The sequence below is a fragment of the Pavona decussata genome, unplaced genomic scaffold (genome assembly GCF_977016875.1).
Source record: "Pavona decussata unplaced genomic scaffold, jaPavDecu1.1 SCAFFOLD_169, whole genome shotgun sequence".
NCBI lineage: Eukaryota > Metazoa > Cnidaria > Anthozoa > Scleractinia > Agariciidae > Pavona > Pavona decussata.
This window is the reverse complement of record NW_028145580.1, coordinates 1,417,927-1,444,677: the sequence shown is the minus strand read 5'-3', so window position 1 is coordinate 1,444,677 and position 26,751 is coordinate 1,417,927. Positions and strand designations below refer to the sequence as shown.

General features: G+C 38.7%; 3 protein-coding genes across 6 annotated transcripts in view; all 3 read left to right on the top strand.

The window, feature by feature from the left end:
• The first annotated feature begins 3,701 nt into the window (after positions 1-3,701).
• On the top strand, positions 3,702-11,125 carry LOC146464130 (uncharacterized). Of its 4 annotated transcripts, none has more exons than XM_085083717.1 (4): positions 3,702-3,863; positions 5,088-6,467; positions 7,566-9,179; positions 9,218-11,125. In XM_085083717.1, the coding sequence occupies exons 2-3, from the start codon at positions 5,729-5,731 to the stop codon at positions 7,910-7,912; spliced, it is 1,086 nt and encodes a 361-aa protein (XP_084939843.1). In that variant the 5' UTR covers positions 3,702-3,863; positions 5,088-5,728; the 3' UTR covers positions 7,913-9,179; positions 9,218-11,125. The 4 variants fall into 4 exon arrangements, with proteins under 4 accessions (XP_084939843.1, XP_084939844.1, XP_084939845.1 ...); XM_085083718.1 differs by lacking the exon at positions 3,702-3,863 and adding an exon at positions 4,869-4,984; XM_085083719.1 differs by lacking the exon at positions 3,702-3,863 and adding an exon at positions 4,873-4,975.
• A 1,533-nt stretch (positions 11,126-12,658) lies between these two features.
• LOC146464129 (uncharacterized) lies at positions 12,659-18,073 on the top strand. The gene is made up of 3 exons (XM_085130167.1): positions 12,659-12,869; positions 13,754-14,502; positions 17,291-18,073. Exons 2-3 carry the CDS (start codon positions 13,809-13,811, stop codon positions 17,656-17,658), a joined length of 1,062 nt encoding a protein of 353 aa, XP_084986293.1. The 5' UTR covers positions 12,659-12,869; positions 13,754-13,808; the 3' UTR covers positions 17,659-18,073.
• A 2,878-nt stretch (positions 18,074-20,951) lies between these two features.
• The window catches only part of LOC146464128 (DNA-binding protein RFX6-like), a 28,533-nt gene continuing 22,733 nt past the window's right edge, over positions 20,952-26,751 (top strand). Inside the window, exon 1 of the mRNA XM_085083730.1 lies at positions 20,952-21,296. Coding sequence (XP_084939856.1) covers positions 21,137-21,296 — 160 coding nt within the window. The 5' untranslated portion in view covers positions 20,952-21,136. The remainder of the gene's footprint in view (positions 21,297-26,751) is intronic.

Here is a 26,751-nt window from a genome sequence, read left to right as displayed (position 1 = left end):
GGGTGCCCCTGTGCTTTTTAGGCTAACCAGAGCGCCTTTTATGCTGACCTAAGCTTCACTTCATGTAATTTTAAGTAAATGTCCCAGGGCGGTTTGAGATATGGAAACGAGTGATAACCCTCCGGAAACTGCGTGAAGACTGGTACGAGCAAGAGATTGTGGGATCATTTAGGTAGACGGATGGACTTCACATAAAAGAGTATTTCCTATACAACAGATTGCATAGAACAGTATACTCAAACATTTTCAGCGCAATGCCATCCGTCTACCCGAACGATCCCATAATCTCTCGCTCGTACCAGTCTCCCCGTAGTCTCTGGAGTGGCGAATTGCTTGAGCATGGTATGGCTGATATCACATGGCCGCTAAACCAAGCAAAAATAATGATCCACTTTTATGGAAGCTCCATTCTACTGATCGCCCTCGCGGAAGAACCAAGAATTCCGAAATCCGATTTAATAAATTGTTTTGGTTTTAATTTCAAAGAATTAGAGATCTGATTCTTATAAACGATTCGATTCTATAAAAAAAAAATGCTCAACGTTACTGCAGAGGGCAAGACATTGAAAATTGGATTGCCACATTTTGAAGTTAGCTCTAAAGATTCTTCAAAATGCGCATTCTGGTAACGGTTTGTGTCTTTTTGAAGGAGCTCGAGGGACTACCACCCGAGCCAGTTCTTAAGAATTGTGCCTTTCTATTGAATAACCAATCTAGCCAACCAGTTCTGACAACTGGAAAGCACCGTTAGTTTCACGAAGAGGAGGAAGTCGAGTGATCGAGGGTGGGCCTCCATTTACCTGAAGATCGGAAGCCGCCGTTGATATGATACAAATTATGACAAAGATTTAAGGCTTATCACTGATGATATGACGCTCGGTATTGTTGTGCCGTCGGACTCCCGATAACTCGAACCTTCAAGGGACTGAATTGAAAAAGGTTCAAGTTATCGGGAGTTCGAGTTATCGAGGGTAAAATTATATAGAAAATGACGGCGAAAGGAAAGGGAAATTGGTTCGAGTTAGCGCGAGGTTCGAGTTAGCCAATTTTTACTCATATTTTATTGCGGCGACCCGCACCATTTGCATCGTCTTACATGGTTGGTCGAGAGAACAAAAAAACGAACAACAGAACAATGCTCCCAACCGTAAAAAATTCAGCTGCAGGTTATCAGGATTCAGTGAAAATAGAGCTTTTGAAAAGTGCAGGTCTACTGTTTTTATTTCCATCAATTCCCTCAAAGCCACTTAAGCAAACAGTCAAAACAGCCGCAATTTCTCAGACTTTGCAGCCATACTGCTTAATTCGTCGCAAAACAAATTAATTGGAAATGAATGTATGGGGAAATTTGTGATGGATGAAAGGAATCAAGCCATATTTAATTAACTAGTAATAGTTTTCACTAGAGCTGCCCCCGCTTTTGAAGATCTGTTTAACAGTCATACAGTTTTGTTTTGTGAAACAGCAACGTATTGTATGTATAATTATGTGAACTCGTGGTTTGAAAGGCTGCTAAAGATGCAGAAGATGGCAAAACGTGACTTCGTGGTTGCAAGACTTTGACACGCTGCTAGAAGATGGCAAAACGCGAACTCGTGGTTGAAATGCTGCTAAATGATGGCGAAATGCGAACTCGTGGCTGCAAGACCTTGAAACGCTGCTAGAAAAATCTCGAAATGCTGCTTGAGGACGACGAAACGCAAACTCTTGCTCGCAAGACCGTCAAACGCTGCTCGAAGACCTCGTGGTTGCAGAATGACAGCTACCGGCCAGCTTGCTGAAATATTACCCGAGACGACCGTGCGCGCCTAGTTTGATCAAATCGAGATTTTTTTCGCATACTGACAAATTTACTTACAGTACTTACTTTCTTACATTTTGAAATTCCTTATATGTATACACGCGGGGAATCTTAGGGTGCCTCCTCGGGTTTTGGCCTCTGGGCCAAAACCCTGCGGGGGCAATTAATTAATAAAATAATTAATCGATTAATTAATTACATATCTCCGTTGCTGGACTCATGGTCTCAACAGACTGTAAGACTACTCTGTCGACCGCTTGCAAATCGACGTAGTGTCATTAAAACTTTCCATTCCAAACCACCTGCTTTAGTTTTGAGGCCTTTAATTTATTCGGCGAATGATGAAGAATATGCAGATACAATCAGTTTAGCTGTCATTTCCGCTTACTTGTTCTCGACCGCGTTCGATCTTTGCCAGAAATCTTACACGAAAAGCGGAGGTTTTTTTACCCAAGGAAAGCAGTGATAAAAGTGGTAAGTTTATCCTTTAATTTTGATGCAGTTTTAAAGAAATTGTTTGAGATACTGGAGAAAGCTGTGTATACTGGGATTTGGAAGAAAATTGAGGACACTCCGGTTGTCAGTGAAATGGTCGCATGCAAACAACTTTCGATTCAAAATGGCGCGCAGAGTCGCTTCCGAGACATTCTGATGACGTTGTTTTAATCTTCGCGTTCGTTGATCTACAGTAAGTTTTTTCATAGAAGCGTCACTGAACTGGGCTTCAAATTTGTTTAGCGTTCTAAGTCAGTTTTTAACTTCATAGTCGACTCAAAATTCAGCTAATGACGTTTGCAAGAATTTAGGTAAACAAGCAGCAAAAATTGTACTTATTTCATTATTTCACTGCGCAAATTCGTGTGTTGCTAGGCCCCAAACTTTTGCTTTTGTTTGGGTCGCTAGTATAGTTGCTGTTAGTTTTAACGTTGGGGTTATACCACGTTGCTGTATATCAAATTCATGGACAATACGTTTTTGATCATTACAAACAGAGTTATATAGAAATTGTACAATCGTTCCTTTCCTCTGTTTACTGGCCGTGTTACCGAAGAGTTCCACGTTTCGATCCTTTATTACAAACAAGTCTTTTTCGGCCGTCTCTGTGATGACCCAAAAGGTCTGAAATTATTCGAAGAAGATTATTATATTTCCTCAATACGTGTGATGTATATTTTACCTTCAGTTACAATACATTTTTTCGAGTTGCATAAATTTAGTACTATTGAATTTATTGCGGGTAAATTAACTTTTTGATCTTTTTTGAACACATGCTAGTAGTAAATAACCTTCATGCGTTGATTTTTTTCCTTTTTTACTGAAAACATTATTTGAAGTCGTTACATTGCTCAAAAGGTAATTCATTTCCACTTACGGAACTGACGCTCGTGCTATTTCGGACAAAAATTCGTTGTAAATAAACACCGTATCCAAGCGAAATGAGTTTCTTTTTGAGATAAGAGAGTTCCATTCCAGTTCCAGTACAGCAAAAATAGAATGACGCGTATATATTGACGAATATGCTGTTGGTGACCCATACACGTACCGTTTTGCGCGCGTGGAAAACGCGGGAAAATCGCGGCGAATTCCCACTTCGTATTAATTAAGTTGATGTGGTTGCCGTGATTGGATTGAACGATATACTGTTCAATGAATCGTTTAACTTGCGTTTAAGATTTCTTTTACTTTATTTATTTTTTTTTTTTCATGTTTATAAATCTCTTAGTCGAATTGAAGCTACTTTAAAGTTCAACAAACGTACTAGGCAAATCCAACGGCAACTAACACGTTCAGAATCCGCATTAATTGAAAGCTGTTTGTCAGTTAAAATGATTTAAACTATGATCATATGCATGTCATGCATGGTAATCAAACGATTAGAATCGATATCTTGAGCGCGTGAGAATGAAAAGACAACTTCAAAATGAAATCTTCTCGCAGTGCCGTATGGGAGTCTTCTGGTTTCCTTCGGTTCAGGTAAGATCCGGTGTGGGCTGCTTAAAATTTGCATTTTGACACTTCCATTTGCTCATGGTATATTTCAACTCAGTCTTTGCGGATTAAGGTATGAATTTACTCGTTTTCTTAAATTATTGCTCATTTTTCTTAACCAGGTTTTCCCGAACTTAAGATGCGGACATTCTACGTTGATTTTAAAATAATAACGATTCTATTTAGCTTTTAGTACCTTGTAGATTGGCACCGAGAATTTTCTAGTTCTTAGAACATATGCCCGCTCGATTATTTGAGTCCCGGCAATTAAACCTGCGTTTGATTCTTCATGCCAAGAATTATTTATTTTTTCCATGTGATATTCCATCATTTTCAGAACGAATAAAAATTGAAATCAGACATGCAGTCAGTGAAACAATGACGCAGAGGATTTCATATCTAGATTTCCCATCGCCAAATTCTGTTTGGTTTTTTTCTTTTATTTTAAAAGCAGAATAAGGCCTTTTCCAGCGATGGTTAATTTCGTTTGAGAATACTTGATTCGATTTAAACGAGTAGTACGTGCATTCAAAGACTTTTCAAAATATAATGCGCAATCGAATGGCAAATTTATGTCACCGATTTTTGTGTGGGATCGCATCCCCGTTTTTAAATTGAAAACTATCATTTTAAAACATCCTCCGTGTAAAAACGCCCAGCTTTATATATGTCAGATTATATACGGTTTCTATAATATAAAATATCATTCAGTACTGCTTTTATAGGGGAATACCTCTCCTTTGTGAAGCTTTAGACAATTTGTGTTTTTATGCAAATATATTTGAATATTTATTAGCCTTAGGATCACTGTATGAATTTTTATTAAGTAAAATCGAATTTCTGAAAAAGCGGCAAATAAGCTCGCTAAAAACCCATAAAGATAGGAAAACACCCAACTTTCAAACGAATTCGGTATTCTCTGTATATATCCCAATATTTTCAGAACCAAAATAATTACCTGAAATCAATTTAAAGCGGATTTATTCTAAAAATGTCTCCTTTTACTTGGATTTGTTTATTTAATCTCTGAAAGACCACAATGAGCATGCACAATTTCATTCGATGTCTTATTCATAAGAACCTTCACGCGCGTTTGACAGGTCGGTTTAAAAAAGCTGTCATTAAAAATTAAAAACATCGAAGTTTTTTGCGTCTTTCCGTTCAGCATTCGAAAGATCTTCTCGGGTAAGGTTTGTTTGAAGAAAATAAGATAAACAGCCGCTTCGGTTTCTAGGTTTTTTAACGCTTATTTTAATAGAAACAGTTACATTTATTGCGCTTCTCTTTTTCTTTGCAGCTGCGTTTATCAAGTGTGTGGTGTTTCGAGGTTAAATGCAAATTTTGCCCGGATCAACATTACCAAAGAAAACTGAAAAATCAGAATTTCTCAACAACAGATTCAATCAGGATTCATGCTAGGATTGGAAGAGACCAAAGACAAACCGAAGAGGAAATTTTAAAAACACATTTTAAAGGACTAAATAAGTTTTTCTTCGTCGAAGATCCCGCGTAACTTTCTTCATATTGCGACGAAACCGTCGAGGGAGTGAAAAGCGACGATGGTAGTTTATTTGATTAAAGAAACATTGGAGAACACTTTGTTTTGAAACCGTAACAAAGTGTCTGGTTTGATCAAATAAGAATTCTGAGGATAAAACTTTTTCATTCAACTTCTGTTTCAGTGTTTTCAGAAATCGAAGTGAATTATATAGCGACAGGTTGTGACAGCCTTAGCTTACGGCGGCCATATTGTTTTCGCGAGGCAAAGGTCACATATATTGAGTACCGTTGAAACACACAGAATTTTAAAGGGAAATCTCACGATTCAATTGCATAAGAGTCTTCGCAAAACTGAGGAAGAGGAAAGAAACATTTATCGGGATATTCTGGAGGACGTTGGAAGATTCAGTTTTGGAATAATCTTCGAAAACCATCATAATGTGCTGCTCGTGTCTGTGTAGTTGTCTACAGTCGTTCCTTTCCAATTGTTGCAAATGCCTCGGCAAAACTGCCATGGCATGCTGCCGTGGCATGTGCCGCTGCTTCTGCAACGCTGTTTCTCCTGGCTGCGGGTTCCTTTGTCAGATCATCTTGTACGCCATTTTCCAGGGCTTCAACATTGGCACCGACGTCGGCGTGTTCCTGGAGACGTCGGAAACGTACAAGCGTTGCGATGAGCTGTCCACCGCCACGCTGGTGCCCTTGAGCAACGAAACAAACCTGACGCGACCGTACTGCTTGCACACTGAGAACGCCACGCAGGCGATGATTGGCGAAAAAGCAGCAACGCTTCAGATTCTCGAGGGCGTTTTCTTCTTCTTTATGTGCTTGTCAGGGGGAATTTACGTGGTTCACATCGCAGTGCTTTTCCCGAACACGTGCAAGCACTGGAAAGACGAAAACTTTGAGAACATGGTAGGTGAAGCCGCGCCCTATTACCAGAAGATTCTCCAGATTCACACGCTATTCCTGTTGCTGGAGACTCTTGTTCACGATGTGCCTATGTCATGCCTGGCTGTGGAGCTGTGTGCACAGATGTGGGGTGCCGACGGCATCAACTGCTGGGAGTGCACCACGAAACCCGGTGACCTGCCTCTAAATCCGATGGGGCTGATTAATTGTGAGAAGTGGCTGGGGCTTCTACTAGGCTCCATAGCTCTTGTGAGCGTTTACAAAGGTGAGTAACAGCAGCGTACATGATAAACAGTCATCTCGTTGTCAAACGTGTTTCATTCAGTTACAAGCGAGTCAATAAGAGATTTAGCATCATGTTTGCAGCAAACGCGCAAGAAATAATCTCGTAATCACGGCTGCCCGCGGTCGTTTGCGCTTTCAACGCAAGGATTACTTACATTCTAGCTTTGAGTGCATTTTTTGGCGTCAAGTTTAAGAAGAAATTTTACGTTTTCACAGACAGTTAAAGGTGAATCTGATTAACATTTTCCGCTGTCCTAGTTTGCGATACTGAATCCCCTTAGTATATAAACATTTACCTTTGTTTGGCAAAAAATATCTAAGCAAACAGTTTACCTACAAAGCAAAGCTAGGGACTGTAAAACATAATGTTTAAGGTCAAATATTCGTGCAGATCAGTTTTAAAAGCCAGTTCGAGGTTATTGTGGTTTATCATCCTTAATTTTTCTGAAAGCGCGCGTACGTAGGGTGTTAAAGAGTTTTCCGGCCACGCACCGCTTTTCTACAAGTTCGTATGTTATGTGCTCGTTTGTTCCAACAGCAAAAATGAATTCTATCTTGAAGATTTGAAATGAAGCCTTTCGACTCTAATTTGAGCGACTGGGGTGGATCTCGCGATCCGTTACTCTTCAGGATCAGAGATAGCAGTCATGAATAGCGCTATCAACTCACAACTGCGTTAATTATAATTAGTCTGTTTAAAATTTTCGTCTGCCACATGAATTCTACAGTGTTACAGAATACCATGGAAGCTGTATTAAGCTTTTTCCAGAGAGGAGAGATATTATAAGAAATTAAACTAACCTAGCTGTCCAAAACATAACGTCACATTTATTGTTGATGTATGTCAGATGAGACGTTAATAATACTTCTGCAGATTGAATCTTTGATTTCTCTAAAGACTGACTAAATTTTGATTTTTTTAGGTTTGATTTGTATTTGCTTGATGTTTTTTTCATTTGCTTCCTGTTTGATGTTTCAGCCAAGGGAAAGTTGGAGTGTTTTAATTAAAAACTAGGGACTTAAAACTACTTTTACGGTAAATTTATTGTCCCTTACACATTCACTCTTTCCTTGGCAGGTATCTTGCCACTCTATGCATGGATAGGGAACCCATTCTGCTGGGCCTGTTACCCGCTCCGTATTTGCGTGGTGCTCCCAGCCGGGCTCCTTTACTGCGTGCTTACCTTAGCCCCTGCCATGGGCGTGGCCTTAAATCGCCTGTTTGTCGTGGCACCGCAGATGAAGGACGAGATGGGGACCATTTCCTCGACCATATGGACGTTCGGCTTGTTCTTCTGGGGTATCATCTTCTTGGTGTCCTGTCTGTATAAGTATTTCTGTGGAAAGTGGATATGTACTGTGTGTTGTCCCTGCGAGAGAAAAGAAGGTGAAAGCAAAGAGGGGTCGGGTTGCCTCTGTTGCTAATAAGATGGGGAACAAGTACCGGGATTTTATTTCAAGGGTTTGAAAATTGTAGCAGCTGTCTTCGTCTAGTTAAACAGTTCTCATTGAACATCTTGGGAAATACTTTTGCATGGTGCTCTTTAATTTCTATCTGAAAACGTTAAACCGGATATTTACACATGTCAAAGACAAACTTACAATACTGTATAAAACAACTGAATCTCGGGTAGTCGATTGGTGAGAGAAAATACGTTATCGAGGAAACTGCTTTCTTTAGTTGGAGCTTACGAGAGCTCTTCGATAGATATTTTGTGTATTCTCAGATTTCCTGTGTATATTGTTTTACGTGGGACTGCTTATGTTCTGACGGAAGAACCGAAATGTACAGCGGGCAAAGAATTGGATCGCTACCTTCCCCCAGCGGCCTCATGTAATAATAAATTTTCGGTAGAAAATTTTACTGAAGTTATTAACGTCTTAAAGACTATGTAATGGCTCATTGAAACGAAAATCAGTCATGATCACGGTTGCTTTTTACAAAGGACAAACCACATTATCGTTGGGAAAGTAGAAAATTTCTATAAAATAGGTTGCCAGGCAACGCAACTGACCAGTTGACGATATCTGGTAGCTCAACGAAAATAAGTGAATGAATTGTTATGAAAGACCGGTACTTGTTTTCTTGATGAAGTAGAGTCATTATCAGGACATAAAATAATGGGGGCTTTAACGAGTATATTATTTTTTTCTCTGTTCCTGCGGTTCGTTTGTTTGGTGTTTTTCACTGCTTCCTACCATCATTCTAATGTCCGAATGGAACAGGTTGGCATAGGTTTAATTGCTAATAGTAAGAATGAAGCATTGTATTGTTGAAGGCTCAACAGAAAGCAAAATTAATCTCGCATGGCTCTGGGCAAATCAGGCTGATCTAACGTCGAGAGTTAATCATTCATTCATAATACTTCATTTTAGTAATCGGCACACAATGTTAAATAAAAACTTCTGTTAATTTCAGCTGGCACTGCTTTTTGCGGTTTCAGTTAGATTATTTATCTCTTAATTTAATTGATTAATTAATTCATTTATATTAAATTAAGTAAGTAAATTGAGTACGTTATTCCAAACTTAAACTTAATAAAGCAAAACAGATGCAGGGGAAAGCCAGGGAAATGCCCTAGGAACGAGGTTGGGGCTTTCCAAATATGGTAATAATGGTATATTGCGTCAAATCCCTTGAGTAAGGAGCCAATCATATTTCTGGAAACTAAATTGCAAATTGGGGGCTGTGGTTGTTTATGAGATTATGGCACCAGGGGACAAGTAAAGGTTGTTTATGAGGTGTACCTTTCCATGTAAGATAAGCTAAATATCTAATCTGCAAGATCAAAAGCTCCCGATAAAAAAAAAAAATAAAAAAGAGAATAAAAGAAAGAAGAAGAAAAAATTAAGTAAAAATCTTACTGAGTGGAAAGCGTCGTTGTAATGAAATGATGTTCATGTTGGCATTATGATCATTCCACAGGCTTATCTGCTGTTATTTTCATTGCTACAATATAGCAGTATAGAGTTGAAGGGGCCCCCTTATTTTCTCTTGGTTTAAAGTGTAGGTTAATATTTTGAAGCCAGCGATAAGTATTTATTTTGCCCTTAGGTGGTTCCAGGTCAAACAGCTTGTAAAGGTAAAAAAAGAAAAAAAAAGAACAGATGATTCGTACTTTTGATAGTCCTGTAAATTTAGTTTTGTCCGGTTTCACTTTGCTGGCTTCCTGTAATAGTGAAAAAGTAATCATCGACTCGATCATCGAAAATGGAAAAATTAGGGCATATTTTAGCAGTAAGAAGATACGACTGATACATAAGCGAAATGGTTCTCCTCTGAATCATTTAAATAAGTTTTAAATTATATTAATTTAGGAATTTTTTTTTAAATAATTTATTACGACCAATATTGTTTTAATATCTGTATATTACATGCATTTTTATTTTGAAATTATTGTTTTTGTCTCAAGGTTTGTTAATAAAAGACCTTTCAGCTAGTTTATTTCGGGTTGGCTAAAATAATTCAATTTTCATGGTTGTCATTCACCGTAATCTAAATATACCACACGTACAAGCCTAACCATCATTCCACAATCTGATAAACACTGTTAACGATTACAAAAGATACGTGTTAAGCCAGCTACATCTAAAGTTCAGGGTCAGTTATTTAAACAGAGTCTAACTTAGCGGGCCGCGGCTTAAGACAATCAGTGGGCCTCCAAATCTGTTTATAAGTGGTTTATTTTAAGTAGATAAATAGTTTTGAATTCTAGTCTGGGACGCAAGCCTTCTTGATACCATCGGCAGTAGACAATGTTTAGATATGATTGTTGGCAAAATTGAAAATGGCTTAGAACGTGGTTTTGTTAAACACCGTCTAAACTGTCTTTTAATAACTGACTCTCACTGTTCAGGGTGCCTACAATGGCGGCCCAGAAATAGTACAGATAGAGCTTGGGCAAGTATTCATTAAACGATAGAATTTATCGGAACTGTTCCAATTTTTATCTGATAGGAACGTTTCCAATTAGGGAACTTAAACAACGACAACGGTGACGGAAACGAAAACGCCACTTAAGAATATTACTTCATTTTATTTGTGCTACTTCGCGGTTATTTCTACTCATTCACTGAACTGGTACAAAAACGACGAACTACTCAGGAACCAAATTGGTAGGCGTGGCGTTCGATCTAAGGAAAAGAATTCACCGTCGTGTGCCCAAGTTCTCCACAAAACCTTGCATTTGGTCATTTCACGTTATTTTTTTCCGAGGACGGCAAAGAAATGTACCAAAATTTAAAACGCACGTGTAGAGTGATTGTTTTTGCTCATTAAATCTACTTTTTTGCAGCGTTATCGTTGCCGCTGCTGTCCCCTGTCGTCTAAATTAAAATGCATGCAGTGGCGTTTGTATCTTGCAAACAGGTTGCACCCGACTAGCTTTAGGTTATTCATACAAAAAATTTATTTTGTATACTTTGCCACTAACATCTTAGATCTGATAAAATTAATGTGTAGTTCTACGATGTACAATATCTTAGGTATCCTATTTTAGAAGCTTTAGCTACATTCGTTGGCATCTGGTCATTATTATTTGATACATTAATGTAAAAGCTAAATATGTGTAATTATATTGTACAAAGTTTATGTTACTGTAGTAAAATCAATAAATTATTATTTTGAAAGTCATCAAATTTTGCAGTACTAATTAATAAGATAAGAAACAAAACACCCGCGCCCCCTCCAAAACAAATCACTGACAATCTTTCTGACACTTTTAAAGGCTTCATCAGGAATTTGGTCGCCATTCTTTCTTTGCTTTCTTTTTTGTTTTAATGAATAAAACCATTTACCACTAAATATTTTGTTCACTAAAGTGAACGCGCGTGTTCCCTGCAATGTGAGAATAAGTGAGAACATTAAGGTCGCAGTTTATCAGGGTTGATACTAGGAACGGTTTATGAGCCTTGCTTTCAGCGAGTGATAGTAGGTCCCAAATTCGTCCAAGATTTCGGAAAATTGAAATTAAAAATTTCTTAGGATCTTTTCTCTCATGTTCAATAAATAACTATTCTGTCGAAAGCGCACGAGCGGATTGACCGAAGAACGAAGACGAATCGTGATTTACGAAAGACCATCGCTCAAATCGAGACTTGGGGCTCCCTCCGTGTGTTTATGTCTTTTTATTTCGATACTTATGGAAAGTGGCTCCTAATACAGAGATATTTTTGCGAAGTTTATGACTATGCAGGGAAAGCAGATGTAAGTATGGGCTATTTACTCATCGCAAGCAATTCAAATTTCTTTGAGTGTTATCCAAGTTTGCATCTTGTTTTAGGCGCAACTTAAGGACGGTGCCTACTAATATCGAAGTATTTTTGTGCGGTTTGCGACTATGCGGGAAAAGCAGATCTTAGGAAGGCCTATTGGAATCCAAAACGAAAATTGGGGGTAGCCACGCGTTTTTCAGAGATAATTAAGCAATAATATCTCTAAAAAGCGCCAAAATATGAAGCAATGTATGGGATTTTTTCCTAAATTGAAGCTTAATTATCTCTGAAAAATGCATGGTTACCCCCAATTTTCTTTCGAGATACCAAAAGTGTTTGCTAAGTTCTGCTTTCTCCACATAGTTTTAAACCGCGCAAAAATATCCCTGTATTAGCAGGCACCACCCATAGGAAACCCGAGTATCTCGAGATGCGCAGAACGTATGCGCAGTAACAATAGTAGGCACCGTCCTTAACAAAGAACAAATCGCAATTCTAAGTTAAGCTACGTCCCAAGCTAAGACCCGACTGGGATTGGGCCAGAAATGCCACTTCACCAGTGTTTTCTTAAGGTAACAGAAATAAATTCTCAACAATCATCTAAAGAAAAGTAGGGCAATCAGTTGGAGGAATTTTCACTTGAGCAGTTGGGGCAACTGATTTGTTTCATTCCCATTCTTGTAACTAAAGTATTCTTCTAATTAAGATCGGTATCTGAATTCTCCTTACAATATCACTGCTTGATTAAACATTCAAATCACGAGAATAAAGGAACTGACCAACAAAGATGGAATGTCTCGATTTTAAACGAATTCTCTTAACTTGTAACAAGAGAATATATGGAGAACGGTTAGAAGAATGTACGTGGTGATATTGGGAGTTAAATCGTTAATGGTTTTGAGGGAAATATTTTCATAGTCACACACCAGTTCATTTGATAGCTACAGCTTTTATGCAAATTTCGACTTGTACTCAACTGACTGTATACATTTTGCATTTCACGGTCCTATGATTTCGTCGCTCGCCTTTGTATAAATGCACATTTTCTGCTACAAAACTTGGCGCTTCCTTCAAGAGTTCTCTTAGTTTTCTTGATATACAACGAGCAAACAAGAAGCCTACGAGGTGAATTCCCCTCAACAGCAGAAAGAGTTTAAAGGATTTTAAGGTATGTGCCAGATTCTAACTGTCTTTTGTTTCATTCATGACATATTTTATTGATAGCAACTGAACGCTAACAGACAAGTAGACCGAGAAGTTCTTGAAAACCATGTTATAAACTTCATGTAACTAAGCCTGCTGAAACAAATGGATGAGGGGGTTAACTTCTGAAGAATCTGCGGCGCTGCGTCGATGGGGAGTAGAAACGAATGTTTGATTTATCAATAGAGTTGATAACTAAAGGTAAATTGGCCACCGTAAAAATATTAGAATTGCTGACGTTTTGAGCGTTAGCCCTTCGTACATTAGCATTCGCTCTGACGAAGGGCTAACGCTCCAAACGCCAGCACTCGAATCTCTTTACGGTGGCCAATTTACCTTTAGTTATCAACTCTGTTGAGGCAAACAGAGGCTGCTTTGTGGCATGTTCCAGACAAATCTTGCACTCATCTACATGCGGACTAATGAATATAGTAAATCGAAAAAGAGTGTCTTAGATTTCCATCATTAGTTGTCTTTAATTGGCAAACACAGTTAGCTGCAGACCAATAAAATTCAATGGAAATTTTATCACGCAGAAGTTTAGTTGATCAAGAAAGAAATGTAACAAAGGTAATCATACTCTCTCTGTACTGTAATATACCTATAATGGACTACATAAATCAAGAATGCGCACATGCAATGTGTAATTCCTTTTATTGGGGTCCCCTGTTAGAAGGAGAATCCAACATGGCGCTCATTCCTACCCGCTGCGCTGCAGCGCACACTGCTTCGTTTCTTCAGTCTTAAACTATCCAAACGGCAAAATATAGATCCCTATAAGTTCACCTCTATTTGTTTAAACAATTCTCTTCATTAAACTGTCTTTAACCGCCCCACTTTTTACTGTAGGTGTCCACAGATTCTTGACAAGCAGATTTTATTTTGAAGCAACAACCAATCCAAAATGGCGGAGCGACTGTGTGAATTTTGCATCGGCTGCTGCTCTAAAATTTGCGCCGTTTTCTGTCGTGAGATGACGATGAAGTGCTCTTATATCATTCAATTCACCGTGTACAGTATCCTTCAAGGCTACAACGTCGCCTCCGACGTAGGCATGTTTTTTGACGTCTTCAATGCAGTACGAAAATGCAATAAACTCGGTGACGTTTCGACCAATGGAACGCAAGTTGATCCAGGGGAGACAAAAATCTATTGCAGGCAACCTGGAAATTTTACGGTATCTGACCTCGACAAGCATATCCTAACCCTTGAGATTCTACAGTGGATCTTCCTGGTTTTCGCCGGCATTGGCACAGGGCTTTATATTGCACACATATGCACTTTATTGCCAAATTTGTGCAGGCATTGCAGAGATCCCGGATTTGAACACGAACTAAATTCGCCAGACACGCCGAGATATTACCGAAACATCGTTCATACTCACACTGTCTTCATGTGTTTGGAAACGTTTATTCACGACATCCCAGCCTCGTGTCTAGCAGTGGAGCTGAGCGTGCATTACTTTGGACCAGCACAGATCAACTGCTGGGAATGTGCAGTGAGTGCAAGTTCAATTCCAGCGGAGCTCTCTTTACAGAGGGGCAGCCTTTGGATTGGTCTGAAGATATCAGCGGTAGCACTGATAACTATCTATAAAGGTAAAACCTAGATTTAATCATTTGACTGTAATCTGTAATTAACGCTCTATGAAAATAATCAGTAATTTCATAGCGCGTTACAAAAAATACAGAGTAGTGTCCTTTAATATAAGTATATAATGTGACGACAGCATACATCTGAAGAATTGATTCCGTCCTTTATTACAGCCATTTTGAAATCACTGGTGATCCTTGCAATCTGATTGGCTCTCAGCAGTGCGATTTATTCACAAATTGCACCATTTTTTGTTCTAAATCGAATCCTTTCTTTAGCCCATCAAAATGGAAATAAAGTAACAAAAATAGAATATTAATATTGACAATAAAACTCTGTGATTTCAAAATAGGTGTGATTTCAAATCAAACTCGCGCTACGCGCGCGTTCGATTTTGAAATCATTCGTATGATTTCAGACCAAATTGCACTCCACTCAGTTCAATTACCATTATTAACCATACTAAAGTAAATTCTTGTACATGTTTTTCTAGCCAAAATGACCCAGTTGGAGGATTTATGATGCAACTTTTCTTGATAGAATACGAGGCATTCTCACTCGTAAATTTCCTTCATTTGGACATTGTACCTTACTTTTTGCATTAATTTCTGTTTCTAAGAAACTTATTTTCCCTTTAATCCGAATTCTTTTAATTTCAAGTACCCTAAACAACTGAGTGTGTAAGTGATACCCTTCGGTTGACTACCGTATCCTCCCGATTAATTGTGTTACCGCACTCAAAAATCGCTCCTCTCTTAAGGGTGATTTATACGGTACGATTTTGTCGCATGCGACACACTTACGACAGGCCTACGACACGAACTGTTTCGTGTAAATCAAACCTACAACTCGCTTACGACTGTCGTGTACGTCACAAAAAAATGTCGTAGGACGACAGTCGTAGGTATAGGCAATGTTGACGATGTTGAATGACGAGAGTTGTGTGCGATTTTTTGCATAACGCGAGCAGCGCGCGCTCTAGAGATCGCATGCGACAGTCGTAAGCAAAAGTTGTACAGTCTAAATCGGCCTTTAGGCGTACTTTTTGAAGATTTTAGATCTTATCCGAAACGTTGCACTCTTGTGCTTTGCGAAAATATGTCACATTGCTAAGAAAATAAGTAGACTAAACTAAACTAGACTAAAAATCTGCATCATTAAATAATGCAATTCCAGGATTTTGATAGGCTTAGCCTCCACGGGGTATCAATCATCATACCCAAGAGATAGCGGCCATTAATTTATATAATCTTCTGGTCTTATCAACAAGATCTTCCATATGTTTCAGTCGTCTTTACTGAAACTCGCCCTTGTTGGACCTCGAATGATTATAGCCAACGCAGAGGCGCTAAGCGTCTTATCACATACCCAACGGGCGCTGTTGGAATAATTGTTCATTGCATGCTTAATCCCCCCTTTCCCTCTGCCTCGTCCTCAGGTGTCAGCTTTCTTTATTCGAACGTCGTACGCAGGGTGGTTTGGGATTGTGATGCGTTCTACCCCTCAAGCTCTGAGCAAGAGTCCTGAACAGGAACCCAAGAGCCCCTTGCCCTTCTTCTACGCTATACGATTGCGGCTAGGGACGAAGTGGCCCTTATATTCTATTTTATCCCATGCCATAGAGAATACAGCCAATCAGAACGCTAGAAAACCCGTCGCATATTCTGCGGTATGCAACGGGTAGTATTCCACGAAAAAATCCCCGGCTTTCCTCGCTGCGTACAAATTTTTCCCACCGAAAGATCGATTGAAGAGCCTGCGAGAGGTCAAAATTTTTTATTCAGAAAAAAATACTGTCAACAACTAAAACATAGAAGAAGAATACCCCAGTTTGGACCTTAATCTGATTTTGAATTCCTGGAACCAGACGTCGAAAAGGAAAGTTAATTCAATAAATGACATGGAATAAATTAATTATGCAGTGCTTTCTCGTGGTATACCGTGAATAGTCCCACTTGTGACTCGCCTAAAGGCTCAATTGTATACTAAGAAAAATCAAGTCATTCGTGGGATATTTCACGGTAGACCACTCGAAAGCATTGCATAACTAGTATATCTTTCTGTTGCTATCCCCTTTTCTCCCATATTCTTCACCGGAATGACATTGTAGACATTCTGTTTCTCACAAGACCTATTTCTTCACCCTTCTTCCTACCCAATAGCGTACAATAAAATTCTTACTTTTGGGTGCGGTTGAAATCCTAACTTGGTCTATGAACATTTAAACGGAACCAGACAACCAGCAGAATTTCCCGCGTCACTGTTTGTTTTTTTCTAATTGTGAAAGTATATCGAAATCAAAGTTATTGAAAAGAACGTTTGATTAGAAGTGTTCATTATGGCTTACAAGGTGCTGCAGAGCATCAAGAATTACTATCCTGTCGTGCTGTTTGTTTTTGCGCAAAACCGAAAGGTTTTCATTGCTGAAGTGAAAAGCGCTCGGAGAGGGTTAGTAACGTGGTTAATTAATAATTATTCCAGGGTCGCTTGTTGGATATGAGATGATAGAAAGCCGACAAGGCGCGTAGCGCAGAGTAGGTTACAATCATCTCTTATCCCACAAGCGCGAGTGGAATAATTGTTTTATTAAAAACATTCAAGAATCATTGTTAAATCTTGCTGATTTCGCTTTGCAAGAACAGCCATGCAGAAGACAAATTAATAGTCGCCATTTCTCGGGCATGGTATAATGGCTCATATACCATGGCCGCTAAGCCAATCAAAACTCTGGAATTGCATTATACAATTATCCAGTTTTTAATAAGGAATTATAACCTGACTTCCAATCCGTAGGGATCCTTCCGCTGTACTTCTGGCTTGGGAACCCTTTCTGTTGGAGCTGTTATCCACTGAGGTTCCTCATCGCTGCACCAGCTGGGCTCGGGTTCATGGTGATGGTCCTAACACCATGTATGGGCATTGCAAAGTTCAGGGTGATGACAAAGGTCCCGGCTTTAAGCTCAGCAGTGGCTGGTCCATCAGACATCATCTTCATGATTGGTCTGGTATTCTGGGTGATCCTTCTCGTTGGCTTTATAATGTGGAAGATTTTTAACAGCTTTATCATGGAGCTTTGTCCCTGTTTAGCGTGGTGTTCAGAGGAGGACGACAAGAGTAAAAAGAAGCAAGAGGAAAAGACAACTGGCTGTTTGTGTTTCTAGGCAACGGACTGTGGATACCCAGGCGCTGGCAGTGTTTGTGCACGACGAACTCTTACCCAGGTACCTTCGACCTCTGTGGGACAGGAAGCTTGGGCACTAGGGTGGTGAACTTCGGCGAAAAAAGGAACTGTACAGCCACTCGTTTGTAACGCTCTTCCAAAACGTTTTTTTTTTTTTGCGTGCTCTAATACGAATATGCTGAATGCTTGTAAAGCGAGTAAAGAGTTAACGCTGTTTCGCATAGACGGTAGGAAACCCTATAATAAAAGTAGAGCTAAAGAATCTTTAGGTAGGTCGTTAAGAGACGCTAACAATAAATACTGCAAAAAGTAGACAACTCCTATTCGCTTTGGAATAAACCTTGTCAGATGATGAATTAAGTGTCTCTTGTATCTATAATGATTGTGCATTTTATTCCATCATGTATTTTGGCAGGCGTAAAATTTATTATAGCAGATAAGGGGGTTACTTTCTAAAGAATCAGGAGTCGTGCGTCAGTGCAGGCGTGGAAACGATAATTTATTTTTATAATGAAGTAATTTGTCCACCGTAAAGAGATTTGAGTGCTGATGTTTCAAGCGTTAACCGGCATCATCAGAGCGAATAGGATTCAACGCATAAACACTACGCCATTGAAGTCCAGGCAAAATAATCCTACTTTATTTTGGGATGAAAAGGGAAATCTCCTCGTACTTCATTTCGCCCGTTCGTTCTCGTAAACGTAGCCGTTTTGACTTCCTACTGGCCCTCCTATCTGCCCCTGGGTCTCCGAGGATGTTGATTTCTTAGATTAATTAAAGTTTTTGAGAAACCAAAATAATTACTAAGAATGTATTAATTAGGGGACAATGCATGGCAAAAATAGTTCTGACATTTGGTCAAAAGTCTGAGCTTTGATATTTCAACTAATTCTTCTCTAAAATGTACTTCCTATTAACTACTCCCTTCCCATCCAGTATCGTCATTATTTCGAGAAACGAGTAGCAATGGAAGAAAGAACAAAATCGTTCGTTCTCTCAATTCATAATAAGGTTTACTGTGAACAGAAGAAAAGGTGTTTTGGAAAAGTTTAAACTTTAATTAGTGGAATAGGAAGAAATGCATCCTTTCAGCTGATTCGACTGTTATTGCTTAGGAGGGTTAGGAAAAGCCAGGGTATCCCCAACAAATTTACCCAGAGTATACTTGCATTATGCCATTGAAGTTTTCACCACCAAATTTTTATCCGAGTCCGATTAGTTTAAAACGAGTACGTGACGTGATAGTATCCATACACGGAGAGGCACAAATAGTCTTAAATGTTAGCCGTCTCCTCCCCCTAACCCGCCCCCTGTGGGTTAGGGGGAGGAGACGGCTAACATTTCAGACTGAGGCACAAATGATAAGACAGCAAGTGCGAGGTTTGCTCCGAGCCAGCAATCGAATTCGATAGACTGACTAAGAGCGTGCGTATGGAGTCATCACTTCTGGCGATGGTGTAATAGGATCGGATCCTTGGGGGAATTTAGCTCCGTAGACGGATCTTCCTTAAGAAACATAGTGTTTCTTCGGGATCTTTCTCATTCAGTTACAGGCAGAACTCGAAAGCTTTTACTAAACTGAGTGAGACCTACTTTTACGGAAAAAAATGTTCCGTAATGATTTGAGATGTTTTAATAATTAGCTAGTGCAGTAGGGAAAAAGCGAGAAATCGAAGGAAAACATAGCATCCTAGCAATATTGCCTCTCTGTGATAAGCATTTTTCCCTTGGCTAAGCCCGGAGCTAAAACATTAATTCAAAAGTCTCCCAGGAGAAAGAGGAAAGACCGGAAAATCTTCAAACCCAGCAGACAAATATAGAGAAAGACAGACAAAATAAAATAAAAAAGCGAGGCGTATCCCGACCAGAAGAAAACCTAGCTTTCAAAAGTGATCTTCAGGATAAAGAAAAGGTTACTTTTCGAGCTACAGGCTACATTTTAGATGAATAGTTTGTCTACCGTTTCAACGTCACAGTGCAAAAAGATGTACTTTTGGTATAAATTTGCAGCCTTTTGGTAGAATTTTAGCAGCACAAGGATTAACACTAGTCTGCATAAGTCCTGAGGGCGTTAAATTTCCCGCCGACAACTTGCGCAGCAGTCGTTCTTTTCCACGCGAGCGTCAGCGAACGGAAGCCTCCCGACAGAATAGAAGGAACGAAACAACAGGAGCATTTTTGTTAACTTTTCCGCGCTCCATGCCCTCGCGAACCTCGCGCGCTAGAGCTTTCCGAAGGGAAAACGACCGCTACGCACACTAGGACATTCAAGAAACTCTATTGCTCACTTAGATTGTCAATATTGGCGACCGTTCGAATAAATAGTTGTGTTGTTGCTCGGAAACTTGACAGATCCGTCGGCCATCTAACTACATCAGAATCCAGTATAATTATAGGCACGCTTTGTAAACGTCTCTGGCAGAATTATTAACCACTCGTCAGTGTAAGCAAGTAAAGTACAAGTTCTACATTCCGTCTCTTCCTCTTACAACGACATTAAAAAATAGCAAGAAAAACGGGAAAGTGCCTCTTCTTCGATTCTAATTTATTAATTAATTCATGCATGTTTAGCTTGATTTCAACATGAAAAATAATGAACCGAATTTATGTGATTAATCAAAAAGCGGTCGGTCTGGTTGCGCCTCCCGTTGGCGCAAGCCAGACCGAAGGAGCCTAACTTAACTTTGAGTTTTTCAGCTTTAAAGCACTCGCTATTTTAACTTTAATCTCAGAAAGGGCATCTCTCAGAACTAAACAAAGCTATTAATACTAGGCTGTACACCTGTAATATTTTATAGCTACCTTATAAATGCAACAGATGAGTTTTAACAAGGTAGCTTTTGTGCTTTCTTTAAAAACATAAACGAGCGGATTTTGTGTTACTTTTATCTCGTCGAACAATAAAACTCAAAATTGGCCGCTTTTGTTATTATTAGCCGATTTGAATAGGCGTTTTGGGTTGCCGATCTTCACAACATCGCCAGCAAAAGTTACTCTGAACGCACGCGTAAGTAATAAATTTGCAAATCAGTGTGTAATGCCGTGGTCTTTAACTTGGAGCAAGAATATGTAAGCTGAATAATTTAGCCGATGTGTTTACCAAGCTACAATAAGAATATTTATCAATTAAAACTTTACTGATGGTTTTATACGAGCGTGGCAAGTCTCTTCGGGCATTGTCAAGACCAGCCAATCGCAAAGCGCCCTCGACCAACTGCAATAGCTTGCCTTTGTTCCCAAATGATTGTATTATTCATAAAGGAGACTTTCTCCCCTTGATCACAGAACTCGGAAGGTGGGAGATATTTGCACCTGCTGACGGCACGAATATCAGTTATTAACCAGTCCGGAAATTCGTATTTCTTTTAAGGCCTTTAGCGGCGGGGTATATATAACTAACACTCCATCGCGAGAAGAAATCTAGCGTCTTCCGTGGGTTTGGATTTTTACGAGAAGAAATGGAATCAGAGACAATTCAGGCGGAGTCGAGGCAAAGCATAGCCCACGAGGAGACAAACAGTGGCCGTCCTAAAAGATTTTGTTCACGCAAGTCTTATTGCGAAGACGAGACCGATGACGAATACACCGCGGAAGACATCAAGCAATATAAACCAAAGGGTAAGGCGCATGAAACAGATTTGAAATCACTGCGACTTGACTGATCATTTATGATGTGAAAGTTACAGTTCTAGCTGGTAAAATGAATCTGTCGGAAATTTATAGATATTGTGCCATGTTAACACATTTACAGCACCGAAATGTATCGTGGGGATGTGACAATTTTCTTCCCTTAACTACGAAACTCCACTTTTAATTTTGAAAACAACGCTCTCTCATGCTAACGTGCTGTGGGAAAAATTCAACGAAATTAAAATACGTTATTACCAATTCCGAAAAGAAAAAACGATCTAATCAAAATAACAGTAGCAGAATAAATGACAGAGCAATATATAAATTTCCGTATTGCAAACTCGGCGTTAAGGAAAACGAAGAAAAAAAAGAGAGCGAAGGCGCTAAGTTTTGCCGTTCAAGAAGAAGATAAAAACGCTGATATTACACTCCTCCATAACCAAAGAATAACAATTGAATAAGAGGTTAGTATTGTCCTGTATCAAGGCAAGGTTATAATTTTTCTTTTGTTTGTATAAGTGCGCATATACAAATTACGAACTTTCGTCTGCGACATGCGAAGCTACGAGAATTTTTACTTTCCAAATATCTGGGCCCCAAATGCTTGAGTCTTCTGAGTCACAATGTCAGTTTACTTACAAACTGTCGGGGTGTTTTAAAATGCTGCCAATAATAACGAGTAACTTCGCAAGACTCGTTATTAATTACAAATAAATTGGTGATTAGAACAACGAATATACTCTAGACTTTCCCTCTCCCAGAAGTTTAAATGTTTTTGACAGTACAGCTTAACAGCAACTTTCCTCTAAATTATCTAGCCTTGTTATAGACAAAGCTCACGGTTTGAAGCGCACAAAAACATTTTGGACGCAAATGCTAATGTTTTTAAAATGCTAATTTAAAAGTGTTTAAAACTGATTGTTTGACTGTTCAAAATGCGAATGACTGGTTAAAGAAATAGAAGCGAATGAAACGCACTTATTCCACTCGATGTTAAGAGAGTTTCTACCACTATTTTAAAATCATTGTTATCTTTAAGGCTCTTTCCACGAACTACGTAATTCGCTGTCTAGTATTTTCAGAATGGAAAAGAAAAAAGGTAGTGATAGTGCGATTTATCAGTGTTGGTGATCTTTAAAGCGTTGACAGCTTAGCGCCCGTGTACCCGAGTTGAAATTAATTTTATTCTGCAGCTGCGGAAACTGAAAGCCACGATGTTCCATGCTCATTTTTCGCCATTTCGTTGACCCATGTAAAACAGTTGCTCAATTCCAGCGGGCACTTTGCTTCAGAAAACTTAAAATGTCTGAATTTCGTATGTCATTATTGCATATTTAAATTTTATTCATGGTGGTGGACCACCACTGTAAGTCTTGCGGCTAAAAACTAATAACCATTTTTTGCTATGACTATGAAATATTTCTGGCTCGACCGTCCATGTTTGAGGCAGATGCAACTCGATCTCGTGCCGCATAATTGTTATTGTGTAGTCCTTCCGCTTCGGAAACCGTACTTTTGTTAAACTGCTATATGAAAAGCATCACTTAAGCATGTTGTTTCACACAAAACTAATTCAGTGCTAATCCCCCCATTCACTTTTAAGAATATACATGTACAAAACAACTCTAAATTTCTGTTCACTTAAATATATCCCCCGAAGCATCTCAACAAAACAACTGCAAAACCCTGTTCTCCACAAAACTGACCTTTTCCTAGCGCATTGAAAACTCTCCAGATCGTTTTAGTTTTTGTGTAAAATCTTAGGTTCCCTTGCAGTGATGCCATTAATAGTAACAGGTATTAAGCCTAAATGTTTCCCCTTCTAAACTGCCTTGGTTTGGTTAGCGGTCAACTGTGTAGATATATACGTTCAATTTTTTAGCAGCGTTGCCTTCCGTGTTGCCTTCCGTTTATTACTATTTAAGTTCCTTCATGTTACGTTTCATGAGAAGTGAAGAGTAGCATTTCAATACAAACACCCTTTCTTACGTTTCGCGCCATTTTTGTACCTTGTTAAAACTAAAGAACATATACATCTAAACATCTTTTTTATTCTAGAATCCCTATGTTGTGCTTTTTAAATTTAATAAGATGATAACAGAAACTTTAATAACAGCGTCTGTAATAATCAAAGCAGCTAAAAAAAATCGTTAGCTTGTTATTAAAGCGCGAATGTTGTTTTAATCGTAGTCGCCAATTTTGAACTCATGTCGAATAACTTTTCTGCAGTTGTTTAAAACAACGGAATTCTACTGAACGGTAGGACACAGAATCACATGTTGGTTTCTCTACAATACAAAATTTCTAATATGCACCTCTTTTTAGAGCCTTTTGTTTGCTTGATTATGCATTTATCATTCAAGAGGTAACAGATACTTCTGCTCTGCGCCGAAAACGCGGAAACTTATGCTCTGCATATGCCCTGCGGGATCGAACTCGTGAAATTGAACTGACGAAAAGGAACCTCTTCGTTCATTTTATTCCGCTTATTGGTTAGTTGAATGCCCGTCTAATGACCGGAAGTTTGTTCTTTTTCTAATCTTGATTGTGTTCTGTGCTATTTCATTTAGCACGGCTTTCTGCGACTGAAATAATTGTGAATGGTGGCGTTTCATACAGAGTTCTGTGGTATTCTTTATATTCTTGGGCAGGTGCAGTAATATCGCTCTGCACTTGGCCGCTTTTTTGTTATCGATCGATTGATTCATTTGTTGACACGTCCAGTGACACACTTTCTACATTGTCCAATATTTTTCTCTGCGTTTACCATCAGATTTAGAACGCTTATCTCTTCGTCACCTTGAGTAAAACCTTGCGGGAGGCATATGAATATGAACCATTGAACGAGTTTAAGCTTTTGAGCAGAAATGTAGTTGCTTTTTCAACGTCCTTCCAATTGAAATTTGAAACATTGTTATAAAAAGTTCTTGGAGAGCCTTAATTTATATTAAAAATAAAAATAATGATTATCAGATTAATTCGTTTGTTATTCTGAAACACTCGCGTTGAGTTCACATATATACTGAATCCAGGGCGCATTACCCATCTTTCTAACATTTCTATTGCTTAGTATTTAACCAGATTCAAACAAAGAAAAGAAGCGAGGAAGTAAGACCTTTTACCACAAGTTCACACGCTTTTCTGATGGCTAAATGCTTTTACTACTTTGCTGTGGCCGATATCCGCAATTACTGCCCACGTGCTCGCAGTCAGACTAAACATTGTTTTTCCCAGATCGCTATCTTGTAACAAAAGGAATCGTCTGAAGAAAACAAAGCGAAACAGGATTCTTTAAGTTGTCGGCTTTCTTACGTCTGAAAGACAATTTAAGAACAAGCGATCCACCAGCCTGGAATTATAACTTTCATAAAAAAGTAAAACAAAGGAAGAACTACAGGAACAAGACAGGATAGGTCACCATACAGACAAGAAACTCGGTTGATTTTAATTATACGTGGAGTAATGCTAAAAAACAATCATACCAGCTTGTATTGGGGGTGGAATATATGAAATTCATATATTCAGTATTCATAAATTCATTATTCCACTTCAAGACAAAATTCACTTAATACGAATTCACAAAAATGTCCAGCTCCTAGTTGGCTTGATACAGTCGATAGCCGTGTCAGTTGGCCGAGCAATAACTGCGACTTGGTCACTCAGCTAGTGCTATTAACCAAATTAGATATTACCAAAAATGTAAAAATCATGGATTACATTCAGTTGAATTGGATACAATATGTAAAGATTTAAAAATAATTAATGTTCCGCAAAAATTCAGAATATAAGCTATAACTTAAATAACGTATGACCTATATTTGCTCCACGGTCTTTTTTCAGGGGTTTATTTTTGGAGAGGGCTTACTGTTACGGGAAATTCGGTGTTTCAAAATTGGTTAGGTTTGACAAACGAAAACAGCTCGACGCAGTCAGCTAACAGCTTAAAGCAGCTACGCATAACAGTTTTTAAAATTTTAAATGATTTGCGAACTTTAATATATTCTGGGGGTGTGGGGAGGGAGGGAGCCGTTATAATTGGAATTTCGTGGTAATCGAAAAGGTAGGTGTGAGGTAAATTTATCGATTTTAAACATAATCTCAAATTGAGCTCCCAGATTACAGAATAAAACTCATTTGAAGTTGAAAGGGATCTCAAATTACGAATTTAGCGAGGAAGGGGTTAGAGAAAGGTAATTCCGTGGACAATAGACATAAGGGATAAGGGAATATAACAGCCAAATTCGACGGAGTAGTGTAGCTGAATCTGCTCCAGGCGATAGAAGAACCCCAACGAAAATTCTATGAACTGTCATCTTTAATCAAATTGCAAACTTAAAAAAAAGGTGAAGAAATACTTTTCATTTTTCAAATGTTTTGCCATTCGTTGATCTCTGTTTAAATTTAAGGGGTCTTTAATTTGTTGAAGGACGGCGAGCTCACCATCAATGCTGGTCACGCATCTATTTGAACCTGTCACAAAAATTAGTGGTCCGTACACAAATATTTATCACGAGTTTCTTTTTTTAATTAACTCCAAAACCATAGTAGAAATGTTGAGCTCAAAATAATCACGTTTTCAGTCCACGTTTTATCTTTTATAGCCAGCCTTTGAACGAGGAAAGAAATCCAGCCCTAATATACAATGCTCTGCTGAATAAACTGTTTATCGTAAGAAATTATTTCCCTTCTTTGACTATAGCACGCGGTCGGGAAGACTAAAACAAGCTTCCATATTGGTGCATGCGCAGTCTGAAAAACTGAGTCATGTAATCAGGTTACTTTTATCATTGAATGTTGGCTATTTTAGCTTTCTTTTTATTTATCTGAAGAAGACCTACTTAGAACGAATACTGCATTTGGGAATTATGTTGTAATGTAGTTTTAACATAGTGAAAATACTCCACGGTATACAGCGATGAAGATCAAGCCTAAAAGTATCATCAGTGAAACGCCAAGGCTCTTTTTTAGACTTGCAGCTCTTTGGGTACTTTTAATATATTTTATTTTAATGAATCAAGATGAACGTTACCCAAAACAAGAAGGAAACTCTTTAAAAGTTGTACAGGACGAAAGGCGTGGGCGCCGGAAGGAAAATGAGTTCATTTACTCTAATAAACTAAACCGTGACTTATGCGTACAACATATGTGTGAGGCGGACAATAATTGCGAGTTGAAAACATTTTTTTTAATTTTAAATGCTTTTGTTGGAATACTCATAAGATCACTCGTCGTTTCTGTAGAACGAAACAAAGAATAAAAATAAATTAGATTGCAAAAATGTCGAAACTAGCAAATATTTCAGTCACTTACTTTTGAGCAATAAAATTAAGTTGTACTGAATTAAGTTAAACACGTAACACTGAGTAATATGTGAGTGCAACGCAGTGCAGTGCAGTAAAACTCTGTAAAAAATTATCCGACATTTTATTTTTGTTTTCATCTT